Source organism: Trachemys scripta, chromosome 1 (genome assembly GCF_013100865.1).
Source record: "Trachemys scripta elegans isolate TJP31775 chromosome 1, CAS_Tse_1.0, whole genome shotgun sequence".
Lineage (NCBI taxonomy): Eukaryota > Metazoa > Chordata > Testudines > Emydidae > Trachemys > Trachemys scripta.
The window spans coordinates 338,045,930-338,058,582 of NC_048298.1; the positions used below are offsets into that span (position 1 = coordinate 338,045,930).

Below are 12,653 nucleotides of genomic sequence, written 5' to 3' on the forward strand. Positions count from 1 at the left end.
TTTCCAGATGAAGACCACCCAGCATGACAGATTTGTCCTCTCCGTACCCAGCAGGCTACATCAGTTTGGTTATAGACTCATAGACTTTAAGGTCAGAAGGGACCATTATGATCTTCTAGTCTGACCTCCTGCACAACGCAGGCCACAGAATCCCTCCCACCCACTCCTGTAATAAACCCCTGACCTATGTCTGAGCTATTGAAGTTCTCAACTTTTGTGGTTTAAAGACTTCAAGGTGCAGAGAATCCTCCAGCAAGTGACCCATGCCCCACGCTGCAGAAGAAGGCGAAAACCCCCCAGGGCCTCTGCCAATCTGCCCTGGAGGAAAATTCCTTCCCGACCCCAAATATGGCGATCAGCTAAACCCTGAGCATGTGGGAAACACTCACCAGCCAGACACCCAGGAAAGAATTCTCTGTAGTAACTCAGATCCCACCCTATCTAGTGTTCCATCACAGGCCATTGGGCATATTTACCACTAATAATGAAAAGGGGTTGATCCACAGTGATCACTGGCACCTGGCGTGGGTTAGGTGGTGTACAGCGTTCCTTATCACATCCAGGGTGGGATGAATCATTGCCACAGACATGGAGTCATCTGGAAAGAAGGGAAGAAGCTCGGGCGGAGTCTGGCTCTGGCTACGTGCTGGCCAGGTAAGCTGCCCCGAAAATGGCTTGATCTCCATTTAAGGTATCCAGACTTGCTGCTTGCCTTAATTGTTCAAGCCACCTGCATTCTCCTTGCAGGGCTTGGGTAATCAGCTGGCAGTCAGTCTTGATTTCAGCATTTGCGGTGGGATGGGAGCGCTGGTTTTCTTCACGATCAGTGGAGGGACAATTGTGTAAGATTCAGGAAGTGACGATAGCGTCTCCTCCACTGGTGCTGCAGCCTCACAGTCCAAGATGGGAATTCCACAGACAGCTCCCACTTGAGTACTGGGATGCTGAAAAAGTGAGATCCCAGTTCTGTGGAAGGAGTCTGTTGCTGTGGTGGAGCTGGGATTGTGGTCTGCAGCCACAGCAGTGAACAGACTACCGGGAAGCTTTAGAAGACAGATATATTCTCATCCTTGAAGTGTTGGCATGCACTGTTCGCCGTGCTGGAGAGATGGCCAACACTGCTGTAGGAGATGGACAATCTAAGTTTAAAGACGGTAGCTACTAGCTCATTTTTTTTACGTCTGTGCATGTGTCAAACCAGTGTAGATTGGTGAAGATGTTTCTCAAGCTTTGTTGTGGTGCAAACTTTCTGTTCCTTCACGGCAACGGATATTGCTGTCATATTGCAACTGTACTGTGCCAAAATAAGAGTAGCTGGATGAACGGAAACTTGCTCGGAGTGAGTTTTAATGTTTGGACCATCCAATATCATGGACATCAGAGCCAATACTGATTCAGGCACAGATTTTACTTGGCCTCCGGGGTTAAATGATCCAGAGAACTAGGGGCCACCAAATTAAATTAATGGGCAGCAGGTTTAAAATAAATAAAAGGAAGTTCTTCTTCACACAACACACAGTCAACTTGTGGAACTCCTTGCCTGAGGAGGTTGTGAAGGCTACGACTACAACAGGGTTTAAAAAATAACTGAATAAATTCATGGAGGTTAAGTCCATTAATGGCTATTAGGGTAAGGAATGGTGTCCCTAGACTCTGTTTGTCATGGGGTGGTGATGGACGGCAGGAGAGAGATCACTTGATCATTACCTGTTAGGTTCATTCCCTCTGGGGTACCTGGCATTGGCCACTGTCGGAAGACAGGATACTGGGCTGGATGGACCTTTGGTCTGGCCCAGTATGGCCATTCTTATGTTCTTAGGTTCTTATAAACTGTGTTTTCATTTGGCACATGTCCGTTCAAATAATTTTTGCTGTTTAGGACAGGTGAAGTGCATCTTCGTCACAGTCTTCCTCACATGCTTTTCGGAGGGCATGCCAGTATCCTGGTTGAAGGCAAGGAGCACATTGTGTCTTTCTTTGCATGCTTGGAGATCTGGAGTGTGTGAAAGGATGTGTGATTTTAGTTCAGTGCTGTGAATGTCACCCCCAGCTGTTCTACTCTAGCTGTATAGAGCCTGGTGAGGTCTGCTAATTTGAATGAAGATGTGGCTCCAGTCTTTAGTTTTGTCTCTTCAATGTATGCTATCTGTTCAGCAAAGGCAATCCCGTGCGACATCTTCTCTGTGTTGCTTTGCTCAGTTTTCTTCTCCCTGACTTTGTTGTAGAGAGACACCAAACAACTTGCATGACACTTTGCCTTTTGGGCCACTAAGTCCCCTGCACTTAGTTTTGCAAGCAAGCACTGGTCTTGCAGCTGCAGTGCACACTTGACTATCAGTGCCCAGGATAGAAGCTTCATGGAGGTCTTCTGATGGCATGTTTGTTTCACAAATAAAGCACGCTTCTTTTCTTGGAGGTCCTTTGTGTTGGTTGCTGAAATGTGTGTATTTCCTCAGCAGTTCCTCAGGGTGGTCCACAGCTTTCTCAGCTCTTTGCAGTTTGGTCCTTTTAAATTGCTGGAGTTTGATAGCCAGATCTAACATGCTTTTGTTTTGATTCTGCTGGATTAGTCAACTCTGCACCTGGGTCCTCCTGACAAAGCACACACTTGCCCCCGTCGGTAGAGGAATGGGATGTCTCTGCTCATGGACCTGTCTCCCGAAGATTGCATCTTTTTGACACATTTGGAGCACCAGTAATAGCCAATAGTAATAGAATATCTTTCGCTACTGCAAACAGTTAGCATTCTCACCAATCACCAAGCAGCTTTCACACAACCGTAGTAGCATCTGAAAGAAAAAAGAGAAATGTGATTAAGTTCAGCCAAAGGCACACTGACACTCAAAATGTGTTCTTACGCCAATTGTATGGTCATGTTGGAGGAAAACCAAGAATATATCTCTTAAGCATCCAGCTGTAGAACAATGTTATTTGCTGATTGTGACAATGTTGTTAGAATGACAGCCCCAGCCAACATGCCATGAGTTGGCGATGGCCCCATACCTGAAATTCTTTATTAGGTAAGGCCCTAAGACTGTGGCAAATGCCATGCTTATATAATCAAACCCACTATTCCATCATCTTGTGGCACAAATGTGATTGGCTATTCTGTGGCCCGGCCCTCTGGCCAAGTCACCAGAATGTTCAAACCCCTTCCGTGGTAGCACAAGGCCCAACTGAAAGCCCAAGACAGATGCCCACCCTGGTAGTTCTTCTACCTCTCTTGGGGGGGTCCTTGAAGTTCTCGCTTCTTGGCCTTTCCAGAGCTTCCCATGTCTTGCTTTCTCCCCAGCAGGATTCCCCCACTACCTCCCTTCCCCAGGGGCTCTGGCAGCTTCCCTTAGGGATCTCCCTGCTCCCTGTAGGCCCTAGCCCAAGCCTCCCCCACAGGTGCCTACCCTCCTCCCTATGGGTCTCACATCCAGAACTCTGGCCCCAACACCTGGGCCCTTGTTCTAGGGGTTCACAACAGGAGTTAGCTCTACTCCAGTGGCTCTGCCAGTCCCAAACTGCGGGGCCTTCCCCTGCAGGAGATTCCTGCCTCCTCTCTCCTCACGGAGTTCCCTCAGGCTGCTCATAAGGCCTGGGTGACTAATGGCTCATCACTAGCTCTGCCCCCTCTGGCCGGGAGACAATCTGCCAGGTAATCTCCCTACAGGGAGGGCATGTCTCTGATTGGGTTTTGTCTCCTCCTCTAGCAGATGATGGGGTTTCAGCCCATCCCAGGAGACTGGGAGACTCGCTGCACTTCTGCTTTCATCTCAGTATGCCCTGCTCAATGCCATTCTCCGTTTGTGATATGGAAAGACGTTGTGATCTACTACTAACACCTTTATACCTGCTGATAACATAGCTGGGCCAGAAGAATCTGCTGTTAGTTTTCTGTAACTTCTCTACGCTACGCATATTTAGAGATACTAGGGAAAGAAATCCCCCTTTCACGCAAAGAGAGGGGAACCCCTTCCAGTGTTGGAGCTGTTGCAGGGCCCTGAGAATGGAGCTCAGCGTTTCTCAAATACGGCCACTATGGCTGCATGCGGCCACCAGGGGCTTTTCTTGTGGCCACAGCTGCCTGGGCTGTGATGGGGGGCAGAGGGGGGCTTCAGGAGTGGTTAGGCCCTGCCCCCCTCTGGAGACACAAAAGCTGGAGGAGCAGGCAGCCCGTGAGTTCCTCACCTTCCTGGGGTCAGGGTTCAGCCCTTTGGTGATGGGTGGCAGGCTCCAGCCATGGGGCTTCAGTGGCCATGTGGTGGCGGGCTTTGGCCCCAATCTCACACCCCCGCCATCACCTTGGCCCTCGCTGCCTCCCCTGGTGTCCCATCGCCACTGTACCCACCTCCCCATCCAGGGCTTAATTTGTAGCCAGGTTTGCCAGGGCTGAGTAAGTCTGCTATGAAAAGTGACATTTGTATGTTTGTTAATATCCCTTTTCACAGCAGATTTAGTCTATAGCAAGTCTTTAAAAAAGCAACAGAAAAGGCAAAAGAAACACCAAGAAAAAAGACAAGACCGTGCAAAGTCCCTGATTGGTGTTTCTATTCTGTTTCGGGCCAGTAAAGAATAGAGACAACTGTACGTTATTTTTATTATTGAGTCTGCAAAATAAATAAATAAAATCCTCCATAAATAAATGACAATGATATGGACACGTATATGTGCAGATTTACTTGTTTTTTTCCTAAAGTTAATGACCTACTTTAGGAAAAATTGTCAGCAAGAGATGGTGGCCACACCCCGAGGCCACCAGCACGGTTGTTGTGAGAACCCCTGCGTCTAGTCCCCGGTTTTTGAGCATCGGGGGTCACCTCCCGAGATCTTCATCCCCCGAGGTTTAGGGCTCACCCCCCGAGATCTTTCTGCTCGGGAATGTTTCTGGATCCCCAGGCTCTGTTGGCCGTCCGGGGAGGGGAACCAGCCCGGAGCAGGGCGCCCCGGGCCCAGTGCCTGCCTGCACTGGCTGTCCGGGGCAGAGGCTTTGGGGGGGTCTGTGTCTCCCCCTGGGCGGACGCTCGGGGTTCAGGACCTCGGGGCTTCCCGTGCCAGGGCCCCCTGCTCTCTGGGGGTCTCCAGGAGACACAACCGGCCTCCCGTTGCCAGGCTACGGGCGCACCCCCCCCCCAGCAACACCCAGCCTCGCCCGCCCCCTCGGGGCAGCCGCCGTCTCCCCTCCAAGCGCCGGCCCCGCCGGAGCCTGCTTAGCTCGCGCGCTCTGCCGCCCTGCTCTGAAGCGCCGCCTGCAGCTCCCGCCCTTCGCCGCCAGAGGCCGCTGCGGGGCAGCGCGGAGCCCGCCAGGGGGCGGGGCCAGGCGGCCGCAGCCTATTGGCTGCCAGCGGGAAGGGGCGGGGCCCCTCCTGGTTCCTGCCCCGCCCCGTTTGGCGGCGCGGCGGTTGGCGCCTCCGCTGTCAGTGTCCGAGCGTGCGGCGGCGGCGGCGGCGGCGGCAGCAGCGCTTCAGCCCGCTCCGGAGCTGGGCGGCGAGAGCGGGGTAACCGGGGACGGGGGGTCCGCCCGAGGGGAGACACCTCTGCCGGGGGAGGGGGAGCGACGGCGAGTCTGGTGCTGAGAGGGCTGCCCGGGAGAGACCATTGCAGGGGGGAAGGCTGGCCCGGCCTGGGAGAAACCATTGCTAGGGGTCAAGGGGTGGACTGGGTGAAACCATTTTTGTTGGGGGGGGGAGGCGGGGAAGGGCTAGCCCTGGGGGAAACCATTGCTCAAGAAAGAGGGGTCATGGGTTAGCCTGAGTGAGACTATTGCGGAGGGGGGACGGGTTAAGGGTTAGTGTGGGTGAGACCATTGCTAAGGGGGGGGGAGGGGGGGGGTAGGGAAGGGTTGGGGGGGGGGGAAACCATCTCTCAGGGAAGGGGGAGAGGTTAAAGGTTAGCCTGGGTGAGACCATTGCTGAGGGGATAGGGGGAGGTTAGTTAGTGTGGGTGAGACTATTGGTGAGGGGGAAAAGGGGTTAAGAGTTGGCCTGGGTGAGACCACTAGTATGTGGGGGAAGGGCAAACCTGGGAGGAATTGTTAGGGCTGTGGGGGGTGGGGTAGGGGTTCTGAGCAGAAGGACTAGAACCAGCATTAACGATCCAGACCTGTCCCAGGACACCCCAGGCCTGCCGCACGAGAGCTGCCCCAGGAGCAAGGAGGACTAATCCTGGGAGAAGCCAGGCCTACTGGATGAGCAGACTGTCCCGGGAGAAGCCTGGAGTTGATAGGCGCTAGGTCTGATGAGTGAGAGCCATCCTGATTGCTGCTGGGATTTGTTATGTTCTGCTCGGACATACTCTCTCGGGAAAATCCATGATTGAACGGATGCTGTTGATTTAAACTGGGATAAAAGAAAAAAAATCCTTACGTAGCCTATCAGACCTGGGATAGATCATCACTCAACTCTAGAAAGAGAGCTGTGGTGGAAATAAATTGGGCCAAACGAAGAGAGATTCTGGCAATTTTTTGAGTCAAAGAAGAGTTGCTGATAAAGTGATCTGGAAATCCCAACGATAAACTGAGATTTGCTGAAGTGCATAAAAAGAAATCTTGATCAAAACTGAGTGAAAACCAAAATTTGGATTAAATGAGACTTTTTGGATTAAACTGAGAAATGTGCCCTGGGTAAAGATACTAACCCTGGGAGAGAGCAGACAAGAAAAAACTATTTCAGGTGGTAAAACTACTGCAGTTTTGTGCTGCTGAGGTGGGAATAGAGGAATGGATAATGGGTGTTCTACCACATTTTTTTTTTTAAGGCAGTGCTAGCAAGAAGCAAAGAAAGGGCTAGGTTACCTGATACCTGGCAGAGTCCAGGTCTGTTAGTCTCCAGCTGAATAAGGTGTTCCTGTTTGGCATGTTTTTTATATTTTGTACTGTAATAGAGGATTGTGGCCTGTGGGGCTTTATTTAATTCTGGGTTTTTAAAAATTCTTCTCTGCATCTCTAAAAGAATGTGCATTAGTGTCTTTGCAAATGTCTTGCTCTTTAAAGGTATCTGATTAAAATGCATGTTATTTGAAATTTAAATTAAAGAATTAAGTTGTCACATGCATAGACACTTAGTTGACCAAAAAAAAAAAAATCATTTTAAACAAGTTTGGTTTATTTTAGTCTTGCTAAACGGTTTGGAATCTGCAAGTGGGTTGAAGCTGTGCTTGACTGCGAATAGTTAAAACTTGGATGCTGCAGCATTTTGAGCCCTAGAGATGCTGCTGGTAAATCATTCATGAAATTTTTTTTACTTTTTAATACCAAAAATGTTAGATATTTTTATCTTAACTAGTCTTTAAAAATACAAGACTTGAGAGAACTTTCTTCAGGGCTAGGGAGACTAATTTAAAAATTGTTTTATTTGGAGATAAATTTAATTGTGAGGCTGGTTTTTGGGAGAAACCATAGACTTAGGGCAAAATTTCAGCTTATGCTGGAGGGGGGGAAAAGAACCTCAAAGTATCTCCATCCTTTACTTCTGTAGCCTTTGGATTTAATCGGGTACCGCTCCTGGGATATCAGACACTTTACTTCCTACACCATTTTGGGATATAAAGGTGCAGAGTGAACTAAGAAACTTGAACATATCCATTGGGGACTGATGCTGAGGAGGAGCTGACATACAAAGGGATAAAGGCCGTAATATTACACAGAAATGGATGTGTGGTCAAGAGTAGCAGTGTGGATCCTGTGTGGTTTTCTTCTGCACCAAGGACAGGGGGAGAGGCCCCCAGGTACCCTTTTGGATGAAACTGCAATTGCAGGTAAGGAAAAGGCTTCAGAAATGGACTATTTTTATTTCTCCTCCTTCCCAGCGACGAGGAAAACATTAGAGCAAACTTACTGCTCTGTGAAACTTGTTGGTAGTCACAGGTAGGGCCTATGTGCTGTTAGCTTTGATTAGTTCTTTGACAGAAGATAATACATTGCACGGGATTGGTTTGTCACATGGCGAAACTTAGAATGTTAAATTAAAGTTTTCAGCTTCTTCAGTAAGGGATGTCCTCAAGAATATAGAATGTTAGGATAGTGCAGACCCTGTAATAAATGACACACCCTGTTGGTGGAAAAATGCTCATCAGTTTTGAGAATTCTGCTCATGAATTAGATTCAACTGATGTGTCGGAGTCAGGGTGGCATCTGGCACTTTCTCTGAAGCCCAGTGCTTTCAGAGAGGTTTAAGATGACTAAACAACAATCTGTTTATTTCAAAACGGATGCCCTCTATTCACCAACTGCGGATTATTTCACTGTTTATTGTGGATACTGACTTCATCTGTTTTGGAAATTTCAGATTTAATGTAGTTTTTGGTTGTTTTTTGTTTTAACGCCACCTCGCCAATGAATGCAAAGAGCACTGTCCCAAAATATAAGGGGGGAAGATAAAAAGGAGAAATTGCATACTTCGCATATTAAAATCACAAGTCTAAAAATATTTTTTTCAATATTGCCCTATTGACATTCTCGGGGAAATAAGCATTTGATCATGTCTTGGCAGGGAGCAAGAGAATGAAAGTATGACAGCTGAATTTTTTGCTGTCTAGTCCTGTTTCCCCCAGCCGCCCCCAAATCTGTCTGTCTCAGTCTGGTTCCCAGTAGACAAATGTTGGACTTGCATAAGCACTTGACTCCTTTGCTTACAGCTTGATAGTCTTAGTAGAGGAATAGGTCATTTTTTGGACTGATACGCCTCCACTCCGAGTGATTGTCCCTGTATGTCAGGATTGAGGTATAGTAGAGAAATTTGTGCTGTTGCTGCTTTTACTGTCACTATCTGTAGATAAACAGTGGCCTTCAGTATTCAGGGCTGCCAGTCCTGCACCTTTCACCAGCACTGAATTCAAATGTGCACACAAGAAAATAGAAGGGTATCCTATGAGCACTGGGAGACAAAAATATAGTTGATTTACATAGCAGAAAAAGTTGTTGCAAAAATGCTCTCAGGTTGGGTGCAGGCCAGCTTTTAACAGCCCAAGCATAACTTCCCTCTTGAAAGCATCCTATCCAGCAGTGTCAGCAGCATCTGGGTGGATCCTATAGCTGGAGGTACCCAAAAGCATTACTTGCATTCAGAAATGGTTTGAACCTGATCAGAAAACTCATGAATGCAGGTTTCCAAATAAGAAATACTTCATCAGTTAAGGAGTGAAGATAAGGGTCCCTGGAATAAACGGAGGAATGGCTGATTTATGAGTGCTGAGTAGTGTGTGGGTGTTTGTTAATTTTAATACTGTTATGGTAAATTTCACTTGTGTTAGTAACCAATAATTTTACTTGGTTTTAAAACTGGCTGTTACTAACAGTGTCAAACTCTTGAGTCCTGAGGTGAGAGAGCGAACATGAACCTGGTACTTCGGAAAGGAAACAGGATCTCTGCAGTCCTTTTGAAACAGGGTTTGTGCCTCCAGTGAGGTACCTTCAAGTGGGGTAATTTTTGAAGGCCTTGCAGAAATGTGGCAGCCCTGGTGATTCAACTTCTAACTTGCTTTTACCTCTAAATGAGAAGCAATCAAGTGCAGTGCGGGAGAGGAGAACCCTGTGAGGTACTCAGTCTCTGGTGTAGATTACCTGCAGGCAGGCTTTCCCTTCTAAGGGGTTCCTGTTCACTGTGTGTACTCCTGTCTGTTCACTTCTAGTCTATATACAATTTCCATTTGTTTTTTTTGATAAAAATAACTTCAGATTAACACATATGGGACCTAGAAAGAGTACCATAGTGATTACAGTTCAGAAATCAGCATAGAGAAAAACGAGATCTGACTGGACTGCGTAGACACATGTTGATGCATAACAGAGGTATTCATTCCTGAGGCCAGTAACTCATGGCATTTAACTACTCTGTGTGTGTTCCTTTGTTGGATAATCGTTGAAGGTTTTATTGTGCATGCCACACTCGGTTCAAAAGGCCCATAGCAAAAAGGCTCTTTAAGATAGTTTTTAACATTTGCTTTTTAGTTGTCGTAGTTACTACAGTAGCTGTATTTAAGTGCAGAAGGCTCTCATACATCGCATATCACTTTCTGCCTCATGCAGTCCTCTAGGAACAGTCAGTATGAATCCTGTTAGTTGGATGCATGACTATACATTACCGTTATCATTAAATAGATGCAAACAATTTAGGACTACTAGACAATTGTGCCTCACTTCAAAACCTTTTTTTGATGTGGCCTGTTTTTAATATTTAAAAAAATTGATTGCAGTGGTCACTTGTCATCTCTGTAGAAGGTAATGAGATTCTCAGAAGCAGCAGGAAAGCAGTTTTCCCAGAAAACAGAGGTGTGGGTGTTGGAACAGTGGTTGCTGATTAGGCTCTTCCTGCTTTCAGAGGTCTAGATTCATGTTCATGCCCAGGTAAATTACATGCTTTATACTGGATAGGGGTTTCTAGGCTGTTTAGCCCTGAATTTAGAACTGGTAATTGTGTGTGTGAAGTGTAACTCGGTCTCTGGGAAAACCATGCTTCAGACTCTGTTCAGCTTGTAAACAATTGTCTTCATGGGCATCTGCTCTCTTTGAAAAATGAGATAATGATTAGCCTTTTCACATCTAGGTGTCTGGTTCAAGTCTAGCTAAGGTTGGTAGTGCTCGAGAGGCTAGTTGTCTGGTCACTTACGAGAAACGAGTTGGCGGTGCTGTATAGTGGATAGATTTTTAAGGCACGAAGGGACCAATATGGTCATCTCCAGTCTGACTTCCTGCATAACGAAGGCCAAACACCCTCACCTAGTAATCTCTGCATCAAGCCCATAACTTCTGTTTGAGCCAGAACAGAAGCTTTAGTAAGACATCCAGTCATGATTTCAAGCTTTCAAACGTCCCTACGTCAGTTGTTCTAATGATTAATTACCCTCATGGTCAAAATTCTCACCTTATTTCTAGTCTGAATTTGTCTGGCTTCAGCTTCCAGCCACTGGATTTTGTTAGGCCTTTATCTGCTAGATTTTAAAGTGCTCTACTATCAGAAAACTCTTCCCCATGTAGGTACTTGTAGAACATAATCAAGTCACCTCTAATTCTTCTCTTGGATAAACTGAATAGATCGAGCTTTGTAAGTCTCTCACTGTAAGGCATATTTTCTAGACTTCATATTGTTCTTGTAGCTCTTTTCAACATTCTTTATGAAGTGTGGACACTAGAACTGGACACGGTATTCCCGTAATGGTCTCGCTAATACAGTACAAAGAGGTCATACCATCTCCCTACTCCTACTTGATATTCCCCTGCTCATACATTCAAATATTGCATTTAACCCTCTTAGCTATAGCATTGCACTGGGAGCTCATGTTTAACTGGTTATGTACCTTTACTCCGAAGTCCTTTTCAGTGTTCCTGCATTCCAGGATACAGTCCCCTGTCTCGTAAGGGTGACCCGCATTCTTTGTTCCGAGACATGTGACCTTGCATTTGGTTGTATTGAAATATCTTTTGTTCAGATTAGAGCCCTGTGACCTGACCTGAACCCGAGTGGGACCCTGACTACAAGTGTCAGGTCTGGATTGGGTGGGAAAAGAACCAGACCCTCTCAACATCAGGTCAGATCAGGTCGACTCCCCTTCTCCTGCCCATGGGGTCTGCATGGCAGTGGCTGACAGCTGTATGCCCTGCTCCTGATGTCCATTGCCCCCCGCTGCATAGGTGCATGGTGTGGAGCGAGTATGCCACTGCACATATGCAGTGTAGCAGGGGGCAGCGAATGGCAGGAGCAGTGTGTGTGCAACTGCCGGTGTATGCTACCCTGCTGACCCCATGGGCAGGAGGCAGCAACGGTATCAACTCAGATTCAGGGAGGAGGGGGAAGGTTTGGAGTTGGTTTGAAATATGATGTGACCTGGTTGGGTTGGGGTGGACTTAGGTCTGGGTCAGGCCTAAAGGTTCAGTCGGATCAGACCTGTAGTTCAAATGAATCTATTTTACCAAGGCAGAAGAGTGATTGTTTACCCATCCACCAATTTTTGTATTGTCTGCAAATGACCAGCAATGAAAAGTGGGCAGCCTCTTCACTTTGACTTAAATTCATCTTCTGTTTCTGTCTTCATGTTAATAACAGGTGCCTGTGCGCCTGCTTTCCTGTACCTTATTCTGACTTGTGTCCATACTATGAGTAAGGAAAAGGCTATGCCTTCCTGTTTCTGCTGGGAGAAATGCCGGACCTTGGTGGGATGCCTTGTATGAAGGGAATCCATTTGTTCCTCCTTATGGCATGGCCCAAATCAAGTAAAGATCCTTGCTCCTGTTAACATGATTGGATAACAGCTGTGGTACACAGCATTCAGAAAGTACAGCATCTAGTAGTTCTTGCACTAACTGAGGGCTGGTCCACACTTAGTCCGGACTTCGGACTAAGGTACGCAAATTCAGCTACGTTAATAACGTAGCTGAATTCGAAGTACCTTACTCCGGACTTACCGCGGTCCAGACGCGGCCGGAAGTCTCCCCCCGTCGACGCCGCGTACTCCTCTCGGCGAGCTGGAGTACCGGCGCCGATTGTGAGCACTTCCGGGATCGATCCCAGAACATCGATGGCGTGCCGCCGGACCAGCCGGTAAGTGAAGACTAGGCCTGAGTAGCTAAACTGCAATTGCTGACTTACACTTTGCTTCCCCCATTTCTCTACATTTCCTTGAAAACTTGCTGGCTGTGGCCTGGAAATCACTTGACCAGTGTTGTAAAGCTTTCT

General features: G+C 47.5%; 1 protein-coding gene across 2 annotated transcripts in view; it reads left to right on the forward strand.

The window, feature by feature from the left end:
- The first annotated feature begins 5,347 nt into the window (after positions 1 to 5,347).
- STIM1 (stromal interaction molecule 1) overlaps positions 5,348 to 12,653 on the forward strand; it is a 162,593-nt gene continuing 155,287 nt past the window's right edge. The window contains exons 1-3 of one of the 2 annotated variants that reach the window (XM_034759280.1): positions 5,348 to 5,483; positions 6,097 to 6,656; positions 7,461 to 7,740. In XM_034759280.1, coding sequence (XP_034615171.1) covers positions 7,632 to 7,740 — 109 coding nt within the window. In that variant the 5' untranslated portion in view covers positions 5,348 to 5,483; positions 6,097 to 6,656; positions 7,461 to 7,631. Of the gene's footprint in view, positions 5,484 to 6,096; positions 7,741 to 12,653 lie in introns of both variants that reach the window. The other variant, XM_034759281.1, reaches the window with a different exon arrangement.